Source organism: Mytilus californianus, unplaced genomic scaffold, assembly GCF_021869535.1.
Source record: "Mytilus californianus isolate M0D057914Y unplaced genomic scaffold, xbMytCali1.0.p SCAF_2, whole genome shotgun sequence".
Taxonomy (NCBI): Eukaryota; Metazoa; Mollusca; class Bivalvia; order Mytilida; family Mytilidae; genus Mytilus; species Mytilus californianus.
The window spans coordinates 38,860,972-38,887,039 of NW_026262668.1; the positions used below are offsets into that span (position 1 = coordinate 38,860,972).

At 31.9% G+C, this 26,068-nt stretch overlaps 1 protein-coding gene across 1 annotated transcript in view; it reads right to left on the reverse strand.

The window, feature by feature from the left end:
- The window catches only part of LOC127727925 (UBX domain-containing protein 4-like), a 73,456-nt gene that overhangs the window by 19,068 nt on the left and 28,320 nt on the right, over nucleotides 1-26,068 (reverse strand). Inside the window, exons 6-8 of the mRNA XM_052235081.1 lie at nucleotides 16,496-16,720; nucleotides 8,237-8,359; nucleotides 1,504-1,606 (exon numbers count right to left, since the gene is read on the reverse strand). Coding sequence (XP_052091041.1) covers nucleotides 1,504-1,606; nucleotides 8,237-8,359; nucleotides 16,496-16,720 — 451 coding nt within the window. The remainder of the gene's footprint in view (nucleotides 1-1,503; nucleotides 1,607-8,236; nucleotides 8,360-16,495; nucleotides 16,721-26,068) is intronic.

The following is a 26,068-nucleotide window of genomic DNA, read 5'->3' on the forward strand; positions in this document are numbered from 1 at the left end:
TAAACTGATCTAATCACAAACTAATACATATAAACTAAGCAAACATTTCAAAGTCAATAGACCATGACTGAGGGGGCGGGGCCAAATATTCTCCATGGAAATGAGATGTGCTAATGCTTATACAACTGAATACCAATTAACATTGGCCTACCACTAATGGTTCCCCTTGAACTGACCTAATCACAAACTAATACATGTAAACTAAGCAAAATTTTTAAGGTCAATAGACCATGACTAAGAGGGCGGAGCCAAATAATCTCCATGGAAATGAGATATGCCAATGCTTATTCAACTGCATACAAAATATCATTGACCTACCACGTGTGGTTCACCATAAACTAGACCTAATCACAAACTAATACATTGTTGATGCCACCAACACCGTCGCCAGAAACAGCATACCTATGTCTCGCTTTTTGACTCCGTCAAGGCGAGACAAAAATCTAATGAATGTTGTCAGAAATGAAAGACGAACATGAAAGTGACAATGAACACCATATGATTATTTTCTAGAATCTTCGTTTTTGATGGGTTCAAATTCTTCACCCAAATTTTTTTTTCAGAAAACTAAAATCCACGAATTTAAAAACCCACTAACATGCAACTTTTGCACAATCCACGAAAATTGATACCCACGAATAAAAGTAATTTCACAGTGTTATATATAAAATATAACAGTAAATTTAATCGCAAATTGTACTCTAAAATATAATTGCATATGAGTTCGAAAAGAGTCATCATATCTAAGGTAACAATATTAACAACCCTCCCCTAACCTGGGATAGTGGTGTAACAGCACAACATAAGAACCTATTTGTTAATCATACTTTTTCATAACAGTTCTTAAATGATTTGGTGTATTAATTTTTTTTATTATTTCAGAAATGGTTAATACTATCTTCTTTCCATGTTTGTTTACCAGAGACTTATACATCATTTTGACACTGAATAAAACTCTGGTATGCCACACTTGTTGGGACTTTGTTGTATTTAGATATTACATGTTTATTTGTTTGGAGATGCTGTCTAGATGGCAACATGTCAAAAATTGAGTCAGAATTGAAATCCATTTTGATCACTTATCCAGGAGAAGTTTCCATTTAAGACAGCAAAGTGATGGCAAGAGATAACATAGTTTTTGGCCAGGTGATCTAAAACCTATTCCACAAACACTGCTAACAAAATAAACAGCCATAACTCAGATGAAATACACTCAAAATAGTAGAATAGTGATTAACTTTATCAAGGGTCCTTAATTTAAACACCCATCCTAAAAGGTTCTTTAGTGACATGAAAGTTTTGATAACCACTGTGTGTTCTTATTAAAAGTTAATACCAATTTTCATAGATTGAGGGAAAGTTATATTTTTGTGGATGTCTTCATATAAGCCTATAGTAAATGTGTTCTTCTTTGAACATGTATTTTCTTAGTTTACCTTTACCAACGAAATCCATGAAAAAAAATCGTATCCTACATATAATAATGAATCCACTTTATCTCACCTGTGATACAAAGTCGTTCACTATTTGTAATCTGTCCCCTGATGGAAACACATTAGTTAATGAAGAACCATCTGGTAGTCGTATCTGAAGACGAGCTTGTTCTCTGTAATAATAATCTTCATTATAAACATTTTTTAATAGTAAGAGTAAATTACTGCCTGAAAATTGAAAATTTTTAACTTGTAAATAAAATTGACAAAACAGTATAACAAAAATACAAAAACACCAAGGCAAGTTCAAAAAGGGGAAGTCAATAAAAACTGACAAAATCAAACGTTTCTACTTTACAAACCTACAATGGAAAACTGTCATTAAAGACATCCTATCGAAGCAAATTTTTTTTCTTATTTCTTCCAACTGATTTTCTTCATGGCTATTCCAGTAAAAATGAAAAGGAGGGTTAGACACCACATGATATTTTTTCTGTGGATTTTAGGGGTGGAAGCAAATACAACTATGTTTATACAAATAAAATAAAAATTATGGGTTTTGGGGTATAAAACTAGAGGCTCTAAAGAGACTGTGTCACTCCACTAAGTCTATGTGCATTTTCAATAAAAGACACTCTCCAACATTGTCAACTACAATAGAATTCATTAAAAAAATCTGTTTTCTTGATCTTGTATTACTGATATTTTTTGTGTGCGTACAGTTTCTCTATATCTTCTTCAATAATTGCAAAATCTAAAATAAAGAAAAATCATTAATCAAGGGCAATCACTCCTATAAAGAGTCTACTAACGATTTTGGCAAAATTTGACCTACTATTCAATCTTGTCTGCTGATCATTTTTGGTATTGAAAGTGTCTATCTTTTATTATTCATAATATAATAATCAAAAATGCAAAAAAAAGGTAACAATTGTCATTAAAGAACAAGAACTCCCATAAGGAGTCAACTGACAATTTCGGCCATGTTGACTCATTTGTAGATCTTGTCTTGTTGATCATTTTGCTGTTTTAAAGTGTCTATCTTAGTATCTATCTATTATAGTTTTCAAGACAATAGACAAACTTGACCTTAAAATTCATTATCAGCTATAAAAGGCAACAACATGAAAAATGTGAAACAATTCAAAAGAGAAAGGCAAAGACCTAATTTATAACAATACAATTTACAATAAAATGCTTCGCTGGGTGCAGCTTGATACGACCGCAGAGGTCGAACCCTGAACAGTTGGGGCAAGTATGGACACAACATTCAAGCTTGATACAGCTCTGAATTTGGATTGTGATTAAATATTTGACACAGCATAGGTTTCTGACACAGAAAGAATGTGGTCTAAGAACTTGAATTTTTTTAATTTACCCATTATGGTCCAATGTCCAAAATCAAAATACATGGTTAGATTCAGCATATCAAAGAACCCCATATATTCAATTTTTGTTGAAATCAAACATAATTTAATTTTGGACCCTAACTTGGACAAACTTGAAAACTGGGCCCATAATCAAAAATCTAAACACGTGTTTAGATTCAGCATATCAAAGAACCCCAAGAATTCAATTTTTGTTAATATCAAACTAAGTTTAATTTTGGACCCTTTGGACCTTAATGTAGACCAATTTAAAAAACGGGACCCAAAATTAAAAATCTAAATACACGGTTAGATTTGGAATATCCAAGAACCCCAATAATTCAATTTTTGATGAAATCAAACAAAGTTAAATTTTGGACCCTTTTGACCTCAATATGAACCAATTTGATAGCGGGGCCCACAAATAAAAAATCTAAATACATGGTTAGATTCAGCATATCAAAGAACCCCATATATTCAATTTTTGTTGAAATCAAAAAAAGTTTAATTTTGGACCCCAACTTGGACAAACTTGAAAACTGGGCCCATAATAAAAAATCTAAACACATGTTTAGATTCAGCATATCAAAGAACCCCAAGAATTCAATTTTTGTTAAAATCAAACAAAGTTTAATTTTGGACCCTTTGGACCTTAATGTAGACCAATTTAAAAAATGGGACCCAAAATTAAAAATCTAAAAACACGGTTAGATTTGGCATATCAAAGAACCCAAATAATTCAATTTTTGATGAAATCAAACAAAGTTTAATTTTGGACCCTTTTGACCTCAGTATGAACCAATTTGATAGCGGGGCCCACAAATAAAAATCTAAATACATGGTTAGATTCAGCATATCAAAGAACCCCATATATTCAATTTTTGTTGAAATCAGTCAAAGTTTAATTTTGGACCCCAATTTGGACCAACTTGAAAACTGGGCCAAAAATCTTAAATCTAAATACATGTCTAGATTCAGCATATCAAAGAACCCCATATATTTAATTTTTGTTGAAATCAAACAAAGTTTAATTTTGGACCCCAACTTGGACAAACTTGAAAACTGGGCCCATAATCAAAAATCTAAACACATGTTTAGATTCAGCATATCAAAGAACCCCAAGAATTCAATTTTTGTTCAAATCAAACTAAGTTTAATTTTGGACCCTTTGGACCTTAATGTAGACCAATTTAAAAAAACAGGACCAAAAATTAAAAATCTAAAAACACGGTTGGATTTGGCATATCAAAGAACCCCAATAATTCAATTTTTGATGAAATCAAACGAAGTTTAATTTTGAACCCCAACTTGGACCAACTTGAAAACTGGTCCCATAATCAAAAACCTAAACACATGTTTAGATTCAGCATATCAAAGAACCCCAAATATTCAATTTTTGTTAAAATCAAACTAAGTTTAATTTTGGACCCTTTGGACCTTAATGTAGACCAATTTAAAAAACGGGACCCAAAATTAAAAATCTAAATACACGGTTAGATTTGGAATATCAAAGAAGCCCAATAATTCAATTTTTGATGAAATCAAACAAAGTTTAATTTTGGACCTTTTTGACCTCAATATGAACCAATTTGATAGCGGAGCCCACAAATAAAAATCTAAATACATGGTTAGATTCAGCATATCAAAGAACCCCATATATTCAATTTTTGTTGAAATCAAAAAAAGTTTAATTTTGGACCCCAACTTGGACAAACTTGAAAACTGGGCCCATAATAAAAAATCTAAACACATGTTTAAATTCAGCATATCAAGGAACCCCAAGAATTCAATTTTTGATAAAAATCAAACTAAGTTTAATTTTGGACCCTTTGGACCTTAATGTAGACCAATTTGAAAACTGGACCCAAAATTAAAAATCTAAATACACGTTTAGATTCGGCATAACAAATAAATAAATGTGGTCAAAGATTTTACAAATCTAATACGCCATACTGTGCAATTAAAGATTACTTCTTGAAATTTTTCAATATTTGAAATTTGAAAAAAAAAAAAATATTTGAAGAATAATTCTTTTTAATTTGTGAAATCTGAAATGAGAAAAAATTGACCCCCCACAATTTCTTTTTACCCCCTCCCCTTTTTTTGCCCAAAAAATTCTTTCCCTCAAGATATGGTCATAATCTCAATTCAAATTTCCAATGGAGTTTGCAACCATAATAACCCATTTAAATTTACCATAGTGCTAACTTAATCTATTTTATAATAGAATTTAAAATATAGTGTCAAATCTTTCATATGGATTTTTTTGTAAAAAAAAAAGAATCAACATTTGCAGATATTTTTACTGGTCTTCCTTTATAAATATGCATTTCTTTAAACATAATCAAAAAGCAGTGTAAGGGAAGTAACCAAAACGTTGTCTTTGGATTACCTCCCTTTCACTGTTTTAAATTATCTTAATTGTTCATTAACCATTACTATATACATAATTTAAAAGCAGTGTAAGGGAGGTAATTTCAATGATGTATTTGATTTATCTCCCTTACACTGCTTTAAATTATGTTTTGTACTAAAGTATTTGTCCATTAACCAGGACAACCTTGTTTTTCCCCCTTTTTTGCCCCTAATTCCAAAACGGTTTGAGCCATAACCCCCCAAAGCAAATCCTAACCATCCCTTTGTGGTATGGAAACTTGTAGTATAATTTCAGAGAGATCCATACACCGTTCCACAGTTATTGTCTGGAAACTAGAAAATGCTTATTTTTGGCCCCTAATTCCTTAACTGTTGGTACCATAACCCCCAAAATCAATCCCAACCTTCCTTTTGTGGTATTTAACCTTATGGTAAAACAAATAAGACAGATATAAACCAACAACAACCACTGAACTATAGGCTCCTGACTTAGGACAGGCACATAACAATTGTGGCATGGTTAAACATGCTTTTAACTCAATAGATTGGTAAGAAGCACAAAAAAAAAATAACATGAAAACAATAACACAAAGCCTTGAAATAAGAGTACTCACAGTTTAAAGACTTTTGATTGATTGATTTCTTGGTGTTTAACATCACTTTCAGCACTATTGTACTATTTCGTGACTGTCAGTTTTTTTTTGTGGAGGAAGCCCGGCCTGAAGAGAACCATCGACCTTCAGTAGGAACACTGACAATCCTAGTCAATTAAGATTGGAGTCAAGAGCACCTGTCACAACATCAGTATTGACAGGCTATTGATACAGTAGTTTGACTACCTAGACCACTCAGCCATCGAGACCCCCTTTTAAAGATTTAATTACAGTGTTAAATTTATAACCTTTAACAAGCATTCTGAGAGTATTGCATGGCAATACATAGTCCCCTACCAGGCAAAAATTCATTATACTGGAACAAAATGCTAACTTGTTATATAACTTGCCATGGTGTAAACAAAAATTAAATATCATGTCAATATCTTCAAGCATGACTAAAAACAGTGTGGAAAACTGATTATATGAATGAATTTTTCAAGTCCGAGGACCATAACTCTGCACAAAATTATTAGACCGAAACAAAAATTTGAACTTGATCTGTAACTTGTCATGATAAAACTATATACCAATTATCAATCAATATCGTATAAGCATGATGAAAAAACATTACCTGGTAGATATGATTAATAGTTCTCTAAAATAAGATATGATGTAATACAGTGTATATCTATTTTTAAATTATAATCAAATATAATTAATAGTTCCAAATATTTTTTCTTTCATTTGTCACAAACTAATAAAGATTTGTAACTTATCTATAAAATGTCAACAACTTTTATCTACACAATGTAATGTATTGAAATATATACATAATAAAAATAGATTATTATCTAATTAAAGGATTTCTCTTCATAATTTTTTTTCATATATATATAGCATTCAGAAAATTAGTTTATACTAAATAACTAACAAACCTGCCATAAAATTCTTCAAATAATTGAACAAAAAATGTCTTTTAAAAAATTAGTTATCTCCCTTTGTACAGAAATATGGTTTAACATAGTACTCTAACATTAGATATGGTCCAGAGTTATGGTCCATAACTCTAGATTAAATCGTCAGACCGGAACAAAATTTGAACTTGATCTATAACTTGTCATGGTAAAACTATATACCAAATATCAAATCAATATCTTCAAGAATGAAGAAAAAAAGTGTGGAAAGCTGATTTGCCGGACTGACAGAAGGACAGACAGACAGACGGACAGACAGACAGACAGATGGACGGAGTGCAAACCTAAAGTCCCCTTCGACTTCGTCGGTAGGGGACTAAAAAGAAGTTTACTCAAAGGATTAATGAAATTTTATGTATTTTACCTAGATCTATGGGCTCTATAAACAACATCACTGAATTACAGGATTTTAGGTCAATATAAACAATGTGATGGAGGATTTCTGTTTTTACAACACAAAGTTTTTAGTAAAAAAAACTAAATTGAGTAGATATAAAAAAGTGGGTAATTTTTTTTACCTGTTCACACCTGGTTCATTCAGCAGGGAAGCAATGCAGGGCATAATGATGGTCTGGAAGGGGGTTTACAGAATAGAGAATAATGGGCGAAAAATATAAAAAGAATTGAGAAAACGGACCAAAAAATAAAGAATAGAGAAAAATGGGGTGCTTATATGTAAAAAAGGAGAATAATTACCAAAGAATATAAAGAATAGAGATAAATTGCCTAAACAATTAAAGAATACAGAAATGAAGACACACCCCTCCCATCCAGACCCTCCATAATGTTATGAGTTTGTAAGGTCGCCAGGAAGTTGTTAGAATACCAAAATGTGAAATTTTCAGACGACCTCATGCAATAATTTATGAAGCCATGCTGATTTTCCAACTAGGTCAGAACCCATTATGAATAAAAGAAATATATATACATACTGTGATACCAGAGACAAATATACATCATTTTGATACTGAAAGAAACTTTGGTATGCCATGCTTGTTTTGGGACTTTGTAGTATTTAGATATCACATGATAATATGTATCGAGATGCTGTCAAGATAGCGACATGTTAAAAATTGATAGTCTGATTTAAAAATCTATTTTGATCACTTATCCAGGAGAAGAAAACATTTATATTAATGAATGTATGCATATTTCTATGGATAAACATGGAATAAACATAATATCAATATTTAATTTTTTCGCAAAGTTTCCCTTTAATACTGACATCTTCTAGTAATATTTAACAAAAGATTCCATACTCAGTGGGTATAATTAAATTCAAAAGTATTGTTAAACAGGAAGTGATTTGATGCCTGATAGATATTAATATTGATTACAGGGTACTATTATTCCATAATACAGAAGCTGAGTTATTTTTAAGGAAAGTTAGGGACAGACAGACAGATGAAAAGACATATGGATCTATAGGAAATACAGTATACCATCCACTTCAAAATTCATGAGCGGGGTATACTTATCTTATTTGATACCTTTTCTTTGCTTCAGCTTCACTGTTAATTTTATTCTGTGCCAATTCTTTGGCTTGTTTCATTTCTTCCTTCTGTTTTTCTTGTGTTTCTCTTTCTTTTCTGTATTTAGCTGCTCTTTCTACCCTAAGAGTAAAAATCAAAGAGGTAGAAATCACTGGTTGAAAAATTGGAAGTGGTCTGTTCAGAATTTCAATGCATATTTTAGTTTTCCATTGAGACATGGATGGTGGTGAACAAAAAATAAACCCATCAGGATATAACACTATTGCATATTTGTCGAATTGCTTCCATTCTTGAGAGTCTGACTCAGTATATGAAATGAGATAAACTATAAGTACTGCAACTGAACTTGAAAAAGACTCTTAGTTTACGAGATTAATGTACTGATATAACATACACAACTGGAATTTTTTTTAAACGATAGAATAATATCTATATTTTAGTTTTCGTCTGGTCGTGAAAAGTTTCTTTGGTCACATTTTTATAATTCAGCCTGATTACAGGGTACCCTACCATTCATGATTTTCTGCAGTCTTTTTAAAATTAAAATAAATATATGTTTTGTTCAATTTCAGGCTCTCTTCGTAAATAATTTTGATACACTTTTTATCAAGGGTACTCGTAATACTGAATACATATATAAAATTCCACTATGAACACACTTATTAAACTTATAGTCGGCAGTATTTTAATGAGGAATTTAGCGCATTTTTCTATGAAAACAAGAAAAAGATATAATAATAATAATAAGAGTTTATAAAAGGTTACACAGTTAGCTATTAAACTAATCTTCCCTGAGGCCATGATGAAATACAGTAATTGAAACATAACAAACAAAGAATTACAAAATAAACAAACAGACACACACATAAGAAAAATCAAATGAGCTATCGTTATGAATTTTTTTTTGAAATATTTGAAACAATTTTCAAAACAGGTAAAAATGATGAATTCATTTACTGTAAATTCAGAAATTATTGCGGGCATTTATTATTGCGATTTTTGATAAATGAACAAAATGCAAGATTAATTATTGGGATTTCTGGAAAAGCAGCATACAGATATATGTATCAGATATCGGAATACGGGTTCTTATTATTGCAATAATCACCCAGTCGCATTATTCGCATTAATAAAAACCTCCCAATAATTTCTGAATTTACAGTAGTATTGACATCATTCAAATTACCTCAACAATATTTAAAGTTTAAGTAAGTGTGTGAAAAATTAGCAATCATATAAAATTACACAGCTTCTTAATGTTCCAACAATTAATTTTTTAAATCTTTTTTGAATGATCTTGTACTTGAGGTTGATTATTTCAGGGATATTGGTAAGCTATACCATAAAATAGATCCTAAAACATTTGTAATAAACTGCTTCGCCAAGCGCAGCTGGATAAGACTGCAGAGGTCCAACCCTGAACAGTTGGGGCAAAAATGGACACAATATTCAAGCTTGATACAGGTCTGAATTTGGATTGTAATTACGGTAAATAAAAGACACATTATATGTTTCTGACACAGAATAAATGTAGTCAAAGAACTTGAAATTGGTTGTATGATTTGAATTTATATTCAATTGAAGATTTCTTGCTTTTGTGCAATACACTGTGCTGTTGCGCAATACTTAGTAAATCTGTTTTCAGACTATATACAAAGAATTAACAAAATAAATTGTGACCCTAAATTTTTCTTTGGAAAATTGACAATTTCTTAAATCTTGAGGAAAAAAAATTGCCTCCCCCCAAATTTCTACTTGTGGTATTGAACCTTGTGGTACAATTTCAGAGCAATCAAAATACTTTAATAATACACAAGTTATTGATTTGATTGATTGATTTTTGGTGTTTTAACGCCACTTTTAAGCACCGCTTTTGGGCTATTTCGTGGCGGCCAGTTTTTATTGGTGGAGGAAGCCGGAGCGCCTGGAGAAAACCAATGACCTTCGATAGGAAAACTGACAATCCTAGTCAATTAAGATTGGAGTCGAGTGCACCCGCACGAGCGGGGTTCGAACTCACAACCTCAGTGTTGACTGACAGTGATTAAAGTAGTAACTACTTAGACCACTCGGCCACCGAGGCCCCCGCAAGTTATTGTCCTGAAACTAGAAAAATTCTTGTTTTGGGCCCTTTTTGGCCCCTAATTCCTAAACGGTTGGGACCATCACCCCCAAAAACAATCCCAACTTTCCTTTTGTGGTATTGAACCTTTTGGTTAAATTTCATAGAGATCCACACACTTTAACTAAAGTTATTGTCGAAAAACCAAATGTCTTCGGACGAGGACGACGCTGACAACGGCAACGCTGACGTGATAGCAATATACGACCCCAAAATTTTTTTGTGGTCGTATAAAAATATAAAAGATTTCTTATACAGCTCTGTTTTGTCTTTTGGAACTTCAAATTTTTTGTAAAACATATTCCTTTATTTCTGGCATTTCTTTAAATTTTCAGTTGAATATACAGGGGCTTCATATTAAGGCGTGTATGCATCAAAACAGACTTATGGTATGAGATTATGTTCTCTACTGTCATCCACCCAAGCTATTTAAACAGTGGTGCTGATGCTAAAAGTGCAGCCCTTTTCCTCAATTCGATTATTCCTACTAGCTCATTTTTAGCACAACCACTCAAAATAGTACAAAAATAGTCAGTGGCAGAATATAATCATCATAAAATAATTTTCTTGCATCAACATTTAGAAATTTCTTAATCTTAGAGAGTAAATGGAGTCTAGATGATATTGATGAACATAAGTAATTAACATGCCCTGTCCATGATAGATTAAAGTCATTATATTGAAAGCTATAAACCTCTTGGGGAAGTCAGCCATTATTCTTTTTTGCATCGAATTCCAGCAAAGGGGCTTGCCACATTGCCATGGAGTTATCTGGATTAAGGATGCACCACAACCAGAAGAAAGTTCACTTGCCTCCACAAAAACATACATTGACAAGTATGTTCATACAACGAAGCCTAAGTGAATGGACGTGGATAAATGCATTTTTACATTTATGTTCACTCAATATTAAGTTAAAATGAAATGTATAACTATAAATCGAAAAATTTGATCAGCTTACAATTGTTCAATGTATGTTTTTACACACCTTTACAAATTAAGTTTTCTTAAGATTTTGTCCCAAGCTGATACTAGACAAAGTGTCTTCATGCTAATTAATTTAGGTAAAACTGGAATGTGTTCATTGTTAATTACTAGTAAGTCCCAAATGTTAGAATAGTATTTTTATGATTTCAATATACATCAAAACGATTAAAATTGAAAAAGATCTAATTAACCGTTTAATGATTTTGGTATTCGATGTTCGGTCCATCCGACAGTTAACTAATTAACCATCGACAGCAATAATAAAAATGCACAAATCTCAAACAGATAACATCCCCCATTTCTATTTGTTATTGAACAATGATAGCACTCAAACCCCAAGCAATCTTTAATAACAACATATAGAAACAAACATTTAATTTCAATAGGTTTGAATTAGTACATTGACTCTTGCATAATTACAAGCTGGGGCATCTGTGTCCCATGAACACATTCTTCTTTTATTTTCAATTGTAATCAAACCTTTTTTCATATTTGATGAAGTTCTATAAGAAAGGAAATGTCACTTAAATAGTTGGAAGTATTGTCTGGTAAAGCTTAGCATGAAACATACATATGAATAATAAACAGAAAATTACTATGAACATTTTTATTGAAAGGGCACTTTGCTCCTCCCACTTGTAATGATTTTATGGTTGAGATAGCAAGCAAGGTAAACAAAGATCCGGTTTTTCCCTACACCCCAAATCTGTGCGCTGTAACAGTTTGTTTATAATTGATATACTGAAATTTGATGCATGTTATCTTATAAGTAGATAAATTTGAGAATGGAAATGGGGAATGTGTCAAAGAGACAACAACCCGACCATAGAACAGACAACAGCAGAAGGTCACTAACAAGTCTTCAATGCAGCGAGAAATTCCCGCACCCGCAGGCGTCCTTCAGCTGGCCCCTAAACAAATATATATACTAGTTCAGTGATAATGAAGGCCATACTAAACTCCAAATTGTACACAAGAAACTAAAATTAAATATAATACAAGACTAACAAAGGCTAGAGGCTCCTGACTTGGGACAGGCGCAAAAATGCGGCGGGGTTAAACATGTTTATGAGATCTCAACCCTCCCCCTATACCTTTAGCCAATGTAGAAAAGTAAACGCATAACAATACGCACATTAAAATTCAGTTCAAGAGAAGTCCGAGTCTGATGTCAGAAGATGTGATACCCATTATATAATGAAGGAATGATATACACAGTGATTAAAAAATTAGGTCAAGTTTTCGAATTTGTAAAATAGCACAGAATTTTGCAGATTTTCTTGATTATATATATTGTAGCTTCATTATGTTACACAAGTGAACATTGTCTTTGTTATTGGGTATTTTATTCTTTATGATTGTGTATTTTTCAGACTGTAGGATATTGAGTATTAAACAATAGAAACGATGACCAGTCTTTTGAACTATAATTTTTTACCAAGCCTGAAACAGCAAGAACTTGACTTCTTTGATATTGGATAAATTCATAGATAAACTGTTGACACAGAGATATGTCCCACCCTATATAATTTTGATAGTATAATGCAAATGTTGAAATAAAATTAGCAATACATTAACCTGTAAACTGTGCAAAACATTCAATGTCAATGAACCTAATCTGAAAGTGCAGGGCCAGATAATCTCTAAGGATATGAGAACTACAATGCTAATGCAATTGGACACCAAATATTATTTACTTATCACAAGTGGTTCCCTATAAACTGACCTAAACACAGACTTAAATATGTAGACAATGCAACAGTTTCATAGTCAATTAACAATGAAGAGGGGCAAGACGTATAATCTGCATGGTAATGAGATACCCAATTCTAATACAACGGCATACCAAATATCAATGACTAACTATGAGTGGTTCATCTTAAACTGACCTAATCACAAACTTTAAGATGTGAAAAATTCAAAAGACCATGAACAGTAGGCAGGGCCATTATAATCTCCATGTGCCAATGCTTATACAACTTCATACCACATATCATAGACCTACCACTAGTGGTTCCCTTCAGACTGACTAGATCACAAACTATTACATTGCTGACTCAGCCTCTGCCTGAAACAGCACGCCTATATCTTGCCTTTTGGACTTTGGTGCGGCGAGACAAAAATAATTTTGGGGGAAATTCTAGTAATAAGGAAGATGATAAAACAAATGAGAAACAAACTGAAGAAACTGAAACTCGACAATCAAGAAGATAGGTGAAACTTCCAGAAAATATTGCTACATATAAACAAGAAGAAACACAGAAAAAAAGGAACTTTTACATGCATCTGAATAGGGGAAAACAAAGTAAGACAAAGGACAAGGTTTATATTAAGCCAAATATAGTCTTGAATTTCAACTTTATCATTAAATATAAAAAAAATAATCTCTGTTTCTTAAATTGATTAATTTCAAAATACTTATTGCTCAGTAAAACTTAATTCCTCATTAAAGTAAATTATCATGATTATAGGCTACAAAGTCAACACATTTTGAATATATTGTCAAAAAACAATGATTTTGTGCATTATTGGGACATAAAAGCTTCAAGATAAACCTTGTCCACAACTTACGATTCAAAATGTTCTTTAACCAAAAAGTACCAATCATTATATTGTATCCCTGGACACAAACATTATCAGGATCAGGAGTTCCGGCCAAAGTAAATTATGCAAAAAGCTGTTATAAAATTTGGTGAAATTGGACAAAACTGACGTTACAACACAAATTATGTTTTATGAAGGGTTGACCACTATTTCGTTATTAATAAAGTGATGTGCCAAAAAGAAGTTATTTTGTATCAACGTAATATCACAACTATTTCTACATGAAATTTGTAGTATATTGACCTGATTTAAAAAACATTAAAATTAGATGGGCCAATTTTAGCCTTTCCGGAACCTACTCCTTTGGAAAACACTGAACAATTGAACTTTGGTGGATATATAGTTGTCTCGTTGGCAATATACCACATCTCCTTATTTTTATATATGTACTGAAACATACTCTGCAAACATGGCTTATACAATCATAGTGACTGAAACTGCAGTTAATTGCAAGATTTAGCCTAAAAGTGTGAAATAGTGAGAAAGATAAACGCATGAGTTGCAGTTAAAGAAAACATTCTTAAGGTTGTTTATAAACATCTATATATATGCAATTGATACCTTTGACTCGGATTTTGAATTTGAACTATTGCATGCTGTTTATAGACATGAATATGCAACATCAGTGTTCTGTAGTGCAAGCACCTACTACAAAATCTAAGAATTTCAGAAAAAATGGCTAATGTGACAGCAGAACGTGTACAATCAAACCTGCCTTAACGATCACCTTGTCTCAGCAGTCACCTGTCTCTAACGGTCACCTTGTCTCAGCAGTCACCTGTCTCTAACGGTCACTTTCAGACCCTCCCAAAAGTTTTCTCTAAATAATCTTAACTCTTTTCAGGGGACACAAGTCTAACGCAGTAAGGGGTCACCTTATTTTCCCACAAAATCATTATTTTAACTATTAACAACGGTCATTTTAATATTTTTAACTACTTATATTATCATGACAAAAATATAAGTGTTCAGTATTGAAGTCAAAATGACAATTGGAACCTGTTTGCATTGGAGATTGTGTAATATGAGGTGAATTTGTGAATTACTTGTGTTCTACTCCTTTCAAATTTCCATTGAAAACAGGATCACAAACTTATTTCTCCATGAATATTAAAATAATTAGAAATTTTCTTCCAATTTACAATGCTGGAATCCGCCATTTTGTGGTTAACAATAACTCTATCAATTGAAAACACTAAAACAATTTGCCCGATTCCAGCCACAGCAATGTTCAAATCGGATTTTTTCAAGTCTCATTTAAAAGGTCTTTGAGATCTCTTAAGATCTGCTGCAGGTTTGCAGCAAACAAAAAGTTTGCAGGAAACCTGAAAATATTGTTTGCAGATGTTTGCAGCTTGCTTCAAACTTCCTGCAAATATTGCAGCTTTTTACTGCTAGTGTGCTGCAAGAAAAAAATTATGGTCACAGTAAGATTGGAGGAGAATAGAGAATAAGAAAATAAATCACAGGAACCTTTTTTGCACTGTAGCTTCAAGAAAGATAAATGGGGAATGTGTCCATGGGACACAGATGATGCCACAGCTTGCATATAACCTTATAAAGAAACATAACTCAAGAATGGTAAAAGTGACGCTACCCAAATTTGTACTTGATCTGAGTTTTGAGTAATACACATTGTATATAAGTTTCATAACATTTGGTTGAGGCAAACTTAAGTTAGAGATCGGAAACAAAAAATTCAGCAATTTTTCCATTTGTAAAGGGCATAACTCTAGAATGGTAAAAGTGACGCCACCAAAATTCAAACTTGATCTGTGTTTTGTGGTAATAAGCATTGTGTATAAGATTCATAACATTTAGTTTAGGCAAACTTAAGTTAGAGAACGGAAACCAACTTTTGGACGTACGGACGTACAGACAAGGGTAAAACTTTATGCCCCCTCTGCTACGGCGGGGGCATAAAAATATAGAAAAAACTTCGTATTCATAGCTCTATTATATTTGTTGACATTCAATAAACAGCTGTGCTAGTCTTCCTCATACTTATTTTTTGCAAAAACAAAATGGAATATTAAGAAAACATCATATCAAAAATTAGCAAAATGGTTCAGTAGAAAAACTTGCATACTGATATCCTTAGGTGTATAAATATTGCCGTAAATATGAATTAAACGTCCTATAACCCTTGAACAACAAACCAGAAAACTTCAAAATCAAAAGGGAGTTTCCTTTCATCAATCCCAGGAATAATGTAAAGTTTTGAGGAAAACAATGCTAGCTTAATCGAGTTGGTGAGTGAAACATTGCCTAAAATATGACCATTAAAGTCCTGATACTCTAGAACAACATAACCAATATTTTTCAAAATTAAAAGGATGCATTCTTTAACCAATTCCAATAACAATGAATAACTCATACAAGTTTCATGATATATACTCAAAGCATTCTGTAGTTTTTCTTACACATGTGAATGAATGGACAGATAAACCAACTGACAGAGGTATACCACAATATGTTCGGTTTATGAAATAAACATAAAAGTCAACATGACTGCATCTTTTTGATAGTATAAATAAATATACCTGTCTTTTTCTAATTCTTGTTTTATTCTCTCCCTTTCTTTAGTCTTTTCTGTCCTCTCCTTGGCTAACTGCTCCTGTAATTCTTTTCTTTTCTTTTCTTCTTGGAATTGCTTAAGTTTGGCCATATCCTGTCCCAATTTTCTTCTTTCTATTTCTTTTTGTCTTCTTCCTTCTTCCTCCATTTCTTGTTTTTGTAATCTTTTTTCTTCAATCTTTTGTTTTGCTCTAAAACAGAACAAAAACAAAGTAAAAGGAATATAACTCAAAATATGATATTGCAAAAAAAAAAAATGCTTTATGGAATCGGTTTAAAATTTCCAGCACAAACACATTCCAAACCAAAGTCACAAGTATTTTAATTGCAAGCATGCAGCATGCATTTTTCATCAATCATATTTTGCATGCATACCACATACTTGCGATTCAACAGTTATTGGAACTTGGCATTATGGTTAAGCAATTAAGCAAACCACAATCTGATTTGATAGATTAAGACTGCAGTTTTATTGCAGGATGATTGGGATTACATTGTGGGATGATTATGGTTTGATTGCTCGATGATCACAGAGTCATTGCAGGATGATTGGGATTACATTGTGGGATGATTATGGTTTGATTGCTCGATGATCACAGAGTGATTGCAGGATGATTAAAGTTCAGAAGCAAAAAGATAAAACACATTTTTTTTTATCATTTAAATGTAAAAGTTGTACAAGGCAATTATATTCCTGTACCAAACTTTTCAAATTTCATTAAAAATCTAGTCCAAACGTTTTCTCCTATTTATGACCCAAGATGAGGGAAGATTATCATTTTACCCTAAGGGCAATGACTCCTTTCAGCATTTAATTTATCATTTTAGTAATAACATAATTTTTGTAAATCATGTATTGTTTAGATGTTTGCTGTTAACATTTTCTATTTCTCTATTAGAGTTTTAATTTCAAGATAATAAGCAAAAACATGAAAACTATTCAAAAATATTCATTTCAGGACAATGACTCCTTTAAGAGTCAATTGATGGGTTAAGTCATAATGGGACTTTTGTAAATAAAAAATTATTCTTTATAAATTGTGTGCCTTTTAGTTCTTTCATGATTTACCTTCATCCGGAAAGATCTTGTATATCTGATTATCTTATATGTTTATATTTCTTTTCTATCTACAAAAGTTTGCAAGATAATATGAACAATACAAAAATTGCTGAAAAAAATTGTCATTTAGGGCAATTACCTTCAGAAAAAGTTTTCTGAGGGTCATGGTTGAAATGTTACTTTTGTAGATCTTGTATTGCAATGTATTCCCTATTTAGTTTATTCATATCTATTATAATATTGACAATTGTTGAATAATTGCAGCTTACATTTAGGATAATTCTTTGTTAATTTCCAAGACCCTTAAAGTTTTATATTGGGATTTTACCATTTAACCTCTTCATAATCATGAGGTAAGCATTGTTTTCAACAGTGAACCATAAATTGCTTTCAGTTTAATCAGCAGTGCACCTGTAGTTTTAATTTATTTACAAAGTATCTATTTTATTGGTTTTACTAGCATGTAATATTTGTGTTGCCCTTTTTGCATTTATATACTGAGGAGAGTTTACAGTGCTCTGATGATCAATTCTGATTCAGAAACACATCTTTGTGTTAGTCATTCAGAAACTTTTTATGATCACATTTTGCTACATTTGAAAAAATCTAAAACAGACTTTTTAGACAAGGTTTTATTATACCATTATTCAAAAGTTGTCACATTATTTGTCCTGCCATTGCTCTACGAAGTTATCACTGCAATAAAATACAACTTTTATTACATCTGTTCTCTATTTGTATACTTTTTATCACATATATAAAAATAATTTAGACAGCTTAGGTCTGTGTAGCAGAAATTATAAAGGCCATTCATTTAAAATAAGAACAGCAACTATATTCATATTGGAAAATGGGATAACTCTTGTTTATTGTTTATTATGTGTATGCATGTGCTAGTTCCTAGTTTTTCTAAAGCTATATATTTTAATTACAATGTGTTTTTGAATGGCTTTAGTTAACATGCATACATTGACTATATATAAACATTGTAGATCTTGTATTGCTTATAATAAATATTTGCTCTTTACAGTTTCTTTCTATGGATTATTATTTTTGAGATAATAAGCAAAAATACCTAATTTTGTAAAAAATACTCCATTTTTGGGCAATAACTCCTAGAAGTCATCTGATAACTATGATGGATGACAGTAGGTATATCTGGCATTCTGAGATAATTGCTTTTTATTATGGTTTTAAAGATATTAAGACAACTACTTGCATTTTCCCCTTATGTTTAACATTAGCCATGGTGGTTATGTTCGTTGCTTGGCAGTAACAAACTTTGTACATTTGTACTTTGTGCATATACTGTTAACTTAGGGATGATGATGGATGGCTTTTAAACATCCAAAGGCAAATTGAATGCATATTCAGGACAAGAACATGTTAATGCAATTCGAATATGAACCCTGATTTGCACTAGACCCGACAAACTGAACCAGAATTTTAACTTGCTAGTTCACAAGGTAATAGTCCACAGGAAGACATGTCATTCTACTCAGACACATTATTCTGACTCCAAGCCTACCAATATTTGATCTTACTCCTTAATACCACATGCTTAGAGAAGAAGCAGCAACTATCAACTTTGAAGTCTTTGGTTTCAACTGGATTGGGATTAAACCCACATTACCCTATCCTGCACTCTAGGAGAGCATGCTACCACAAAACAACTGAGACCGTTCTATAGCCTAATGTTCATGGAGCCATAGTTTGGTTGAAAAAGAGGGTTGAAAGATACCAGAGGGACAGTCAAACTTATAGATCGAAAACAAACTGACAACGCCATTTGGTTGAAAGTGATGCAGTGGTTTCAGAAGAGAGACTTTTTGAAAAAAATTATGAAAAAAAAATGACCATCACCAAGTGAAGGCAACAGCTCACATATGGCCCGAGAACACAGTTATTTTGTAGTGCATTTCTTTTAGACAATAAATTCAAATTAAAATAATCGCACCTGCTCTATCTCAAAAAGATTTTTACAGTGTAGTGTACTACATGTACTACTATTGATACAAATAATATAAAAAATTATAGAAACTTCTACCAGCAATAACTCAAAATATTGACAATTCTGTGTTAATGGGGGCTAAAATTCAGTTTGACAGCTTCAGACATTCTAATTTTTGACCTTTTTTAACTGGACCAAATCACTACTTAACAATAAAGATTCAGCACCCAAATTTTTTTAACATGTAATTTCATCCCCTTACTTAATATTTCATGCATAAAATATCAAGAAATAAATTGGGAAAGTGTATCAAAAAAAAATGCAAGTTATACACTGTTCACACTAGGGACTATATTCGTAGACAACGAACACCAAAGGACGATAACTGTGTCCTTGGACCTAATAGGATAGAAAGACTTGACCAATTTTAATTAAAGAACCTTAGTGAGCGCGCTCACATACCCCACGTCCCCACATTGTCACTGGAGACATAAAATAACTGTACGAAAAAAATATTGTATAAGAAAAAAAAATTGAATCATAATTTCCTGTCGATATGCACATCTACATAGTATGTCCTTATTATCTACAAAGTTTCATGAAATTCTGTTGTGTGTTTTCAGAGGAGTTGCGATGACAAACTGTTGCAGAGGTATATTGAAGCAAATAAGTTCAAAGGGGCATAACTCCTAGAAAAAAAATTGAATCGTAATTTCCTGTCAATGTGCACATCTACGTAGTATGTCCTTATTATCTACAAAGTTTCATGAAATTTTGTTGTGTGGTTTCAGAGGAGTTGAGATGACAAACTGTTGCAGTAGTACATTAAAGTAAATAAGTTCAAAGGGGCGTAACTCATAGAAAAATAAAATGCTTCGCTGGGGCGCAGCTTGATACGACCGCAGAGGTCGAACCCTGAACAGTTGGGGCAAGTATGGACACAACATACAAGCTTGATACAGCTCTGAATTTGGATTGTTATTAAATATTTGACACAGCATAGGTTTCTGACACAGAAAGAATGTGGTCTAAGAACTTGAATTTTTTTAATTTACCTATTATGGTCCAATGTCCAAAATCAAAAAACATGGTTAGATTCAGCACATCAAAGAACCCCATATATTCAATTTTTGTTAAAATCAAACAAAGTTTAATTTTGGACCCCAACTTGGACAAACTTGAAAACTGGGCCCATAATCAAAAATCTAAACACATGTTTATAGATTCAGCATATCAAAGAACCCCAAGAATTCAATTTTTGCTAAAATCAAACAAAGTTTAATTTTGGACCCTTTTGACCTCAATATGAACCAATTTGATAACGGGGTCCACAAATAAAAAATCTAAATACATGGTTAGATTCAGCATATCAAAAAACCCCATATATTCAATTTTTGTTGAAATCAAAAAAAGTTTAATTTTGGACCCCAATTTGGACCAACTTGAAAACTGGGCCAAAAATCAAAAATCTAAATACATGTTTTGATTCAGCATATCAAAGATCCTCATATATTCAATTTTTGCTAAAATCAAACTAAGTTGAATTTTGGACCCTTTGGACCTTAATGTAGACCAATTTAAACAACGGGACTTAAAATTAAAAATCTAAATACACGGTTAGATTTGGAATATCAAAGAACCCCAATAATTCAATTTTTGATGAAATCAAACAAAGTTTAATTTTGGACCCTTTTGACCTCAATATGAACCAATTTGATAGTGGGGCCCACAAATAAAAAATCTAAATTCATGGTTAGATTCAGCATATCAAAGAACCCCATATATTCAATTTTTGTTGAAATCAAAAAAAGTTTAATTTTGACCCCAACTTGGACCAACTTGAAAGCTGGGCCCATAATCAAAAATCTAAACACATGTTTAGATTCAGCATATCAAAGAACCCCAAGAATTCAATTTTTGCTAAAATCAAACTAAAGTTTAATTTTGGACCCTTTGGACCTCAATGAAGACCAATTTAAAAAACGGGCCCCAAATTAAAAGTCTAAAAACACGGTTAGATTTGGCATATCAAAGAACCCCAATAATTCAATTTTTGATGAAATCAAACAAAGTTTAATTTTGGACCCTTTTGACATCAATATGAACCAATTTGATATCGGGGCCCACAAATAATAAATCTAAATACATGGTTAGATTCAGCATATCAAAGAACCTCATATATTCAATTTTTGTTGAAATCAAACAAAGTTTGATTTTGATTTTGGACCCCAATTTAGACCAACTTGAAAACTGGGGCCATAATCAAAAATCTTAATACATGTTTAGATTCAGCATATCAAAGAACCCCATATATTCAATTTTTGTTGAAATCAAACAAAGTTTAAATACTGGACCCTATCTTGGACCAACTTGAAAACTGGGCCCATAATCAAAAATCTAAACACATGTTCAGAATCAGCATATCAAAGAACCCCAAGAATTCAATTTTTGTTAAATTCAAACTAAGTTTTAATTTGGACCCTTTGGACCTTAATGTAGACCAATTTAAAAAACAGGACCCAAAATTAAAAATCTAAATACACGGTTAGATTTGGAATATCAAAGAACCCCAATAATTCAATTTTAGATGAAATCAAACAAAGTTTAATTTTGGACCCTTTTGACCTCAATATGAACCAATTTGATAACGGGGTCCACAAATAAAAAATCTAAATACATGGTTAGATTCAGCATATCAAAGAACCCCATATATTCAATTTTTGTTGAAATCAAACAAAGTTTAATTTTGGACCCCAATTTGGACCAACTTGAAAACTGGGCCAAAAATCTAAAATCTAAATACATGTTTAGATTCAGCATATCAAAGAACCTCATATATTCAATTTTTGCTAAAATCAAACAAAGTTTAATTTTGGACCCTTTGGACCTTAATGTAGACCAATTTGAAAACTGGACCCAAAATTAAAAATCTAAATACACTGTTAGCTTCGGCATAACAAATAAATAAATGTGATCAAAGATTTTACAAATCTAATGCGCCATACTGTGCAATTAAAGATTACTTCTTGAAATTTTTCAATATTTGAAATTAAAAAAAAAAAAAATATTTGAAGAATAATTCTTTTTAATTTCTGAAATCTGAAATGAGAAAAAATTGACCCCCCACAATTTCTTTTTATCCCCCCCCCCCTTTTTTCCCCCAAAAAATTCTTTCCCTCAAGATATGGTCATAATTTCAATTCAAATTTCCAATGGAGTTGGCAATCATAATTACCCATTTAAATTTACCATAGTGCTAACTTAATCTATTTTATAATAGAATTAAAAATATAGTGTCAAATCTTTCATATGGATTTTTTTGTAAAAAAAAAAGATGCAACATTTGCAGATATTTTTACTGGTCTACCTTTATAAATATGCATTTCTTAAAACATAATTTAAAAGCAGTGTAAGGGAAGTAACCAAAACGTTGTATTTGGATTACCTCCCTTACACTGTTTTAAATTATCTTTATTGTTCATTAACCATTACTTTATACATAATTTAAAAGCAGTGTAAGGGAGATAATTTCAATGATGTATTTGATTTATCTCCCTTACACTGCTTTAAATTGTTTTGTACTAAAGTATTTGTCCATTAACCAGGACAACCTTGTTTTTCCCCCTTTTTTGCCCCTAATTCCTAAACGGTTTGAGCCATAACCCCCCAAAGCAAATCCTAACCATCCCTTTGTGGTATGGAAACTTGTAGTATAATTTCAGAGAGATCCATACATCATTCCACAGTTATTGTCTGGAAACTAGAAAATGCTTATTTTTGGCCCCTTTTTGGCCCCTAATTCCTTAACTGTTGGTACCATAACCCCCAAAACCAATCCCAATTCAACCTTCCTTTTGTGGTATTTAACCTTATGGTAAAATTTCAAAAAGATCCATTCACTTAAACTAAAGTTAGAGTGCGAAAACCAATGTGTCTTCGGACGACGACGCCGGACGACGACGCCAACGTCATACCAATATACGACCACAAAATTTTTTTGCGGTCGTATAAAAATTGAATTGTAATTTCCTGTCGATATGCACATCTACGTAGTATGTCCTTATTATTTGAAAAGGTTTCATGAAATTCTTTTGTGTGGTTTGAGAGGAGTTGTGATGACAAAAGGTTGCAGTAGTATATTGGGCAAATAAGTTCAAAGGGGCGTAACTCCTGGAAAAAAAATTGAATCGTAATTTCCTGTCGATATGCACATCTACGTAGTATGTCCTTATTATCTACAAAGTTTCATGAAATTTTGTTGTGTGGTTTCAGAGGAGTTGAGATGACAAACTGTTGCAGTAGTACATTAAAGTAAATAAGTTCAAAGGGGAGTAACTCCTAGAAAAAAAATTTAATCGTAATTTCCTGTCGATATGCACAACTACATAGTATGTCCTTATTATCTAAAAAGGTTTCTGAAATTCTGTTGTGTGGTTTGAGAGGAGTTGCGATGACAAGAAACAGGACTGACGGACTGACGGACAGACGGACGGACGGGTCAAAAACATTATACCCTCCGCAACTCGTTCCGTGGGGTATAATATAACTTTGCATGACCTAAGCTTAGGAAATTATAAGATAGTTGGCCAAGTTTCATGGCCATAAGATATATATTATAGAAACTAGGGCCATTTTAATATTGAAATTTGGAAGTTTATTTTTGACGTTTAAATCAAATATTTTCAACTGTCAAGATTTTGGCCTAAAAAATTTAAATATTTCAAAAATGTGCTTTTTTAAATACTCTTGAATATAATATAATAAGTATTAAAAGCAACGAAACACTCATTTGATTTATCAGATTTATTACAGCTATTCAAAAGTCAAATTTATATGAGCCTGTGCCTGAAAATAGAGATTTTCGAATTAAGGGAAGCCTTACATAAACATGCATTTTTTTCAACCAATTTGAAGTTTTTGAAGTTTTTTAACCATACATTATTCTTTCAAATATATTAAATGTACTTTTAATGTAAAGAAAAGTTACAAAAAACATACCACATGAGAATAAAATGGTCTTAGGCCAAGTAAGACTGAGAATTATTTAGAGTCGATTTAGGCCGTAGCCAATATTTACATATAAAAATGCACACAGAGGCTATAAGAAATGGAAATTTGTTACTTTTTGCTCATTTCTATGCTTAGATGTCATGATACAAGAAGTCTAATTGCAAAAGGACTCTTGAATTCAATTTTTTTTGGCAGACAGTATGGTCTGATGACCAGTTTTTCACTTTTCAATGGAAAACTTGCATGTAGTTTTAGTCTCAATTGGCATATATTTGAACCACTTACTATCCTAAAGAAGAAAATAATGGTAGCATATGAAATGAATAGGGTGTACTTATCATTGTAGAGTTTTTTTTTTATAGACTTAGTGAAATATTTGTGATGGACTACAGATTTTATGTACAAAGCTCTTCACATTTCACATACATCAAACAGGCCGTTTAACCAGGGACATAAATACAAATATTCTGCACATTTTTTCTGTGATAATCTACTTTTCTCTAGATTCAGAGTTCACAAATGGTTAATTAAATTTGATTTAAGCATAGAAACACAAATATCAGGAACATAAAAAGCTGTCAGATAGAAAGTCAGCATGGCTCTTAGGCATAAAATGGAAACTGCTTTAAAATGCTTATTTAAGCCGTATAATGCCAAAATGGGACATTTTAACAGAACTTCTGTCAAACAAAGATGTAAATCCTTTGCTTTTATTGAGTTTGACAAATTGAAACCAGCAAACCATTCAGGAAAGTTGCCAAAGTACAAAATCTACATTTACGGAATTCATCTCTTAGGCCCGAGAACACAGTTATTTCGTAGTGCATTTCTTTTAGACAATAAATTCAAATTAAAAAATCGCACCTGCTCTATCTCAAAAAGATTTTTACAGTGTAGTGTACTACTATTGATACAAATAATATCAAAATTATAGAAACTTCTACCAGCTCTAACTCAAAATATTGACAATTCTGTGTTAAGGGGGGCTAAAATTCAGTTTGACAGCTTCAGACATTCTAATTTTTGACCTTTTTTAACTTGACCAAATCACTACTTAACATAAACAGTCAAAGATATAACTCTATAGGGTTATTACAGAAAATAACTTGCGTGTGTTATTACAGATACTTTCATGAGTTGTCTACTCTTTATTCCTTAAATTTTCTAAATCTGTAATAACATATGTTTGTTATTTGTAAAATTATTTATTTTATAGTGGGCTCTAGGGAACTCTAGAGACTTTGCGCAGAAACTAAATGCATAGCCTTGATAACTAATTTTTTAATTAAATTAATTCATTTTTGATTAACGATGGTAAATCAATGAGACGAGGCTATTAAGGGATAAACTTAGCTGTGATAACAAGGCTAGGTTATTAAAGGAATGTAACTTATTATATAAGACACTTGGGAATTACTGAGAAACTTGCGCAGAACCTCATTACATGCTCTGGTCATTATTTCTTACAATAAATTAAAATACATTGTAATTAAGCATGATAAATGTCTGAGCAAATGC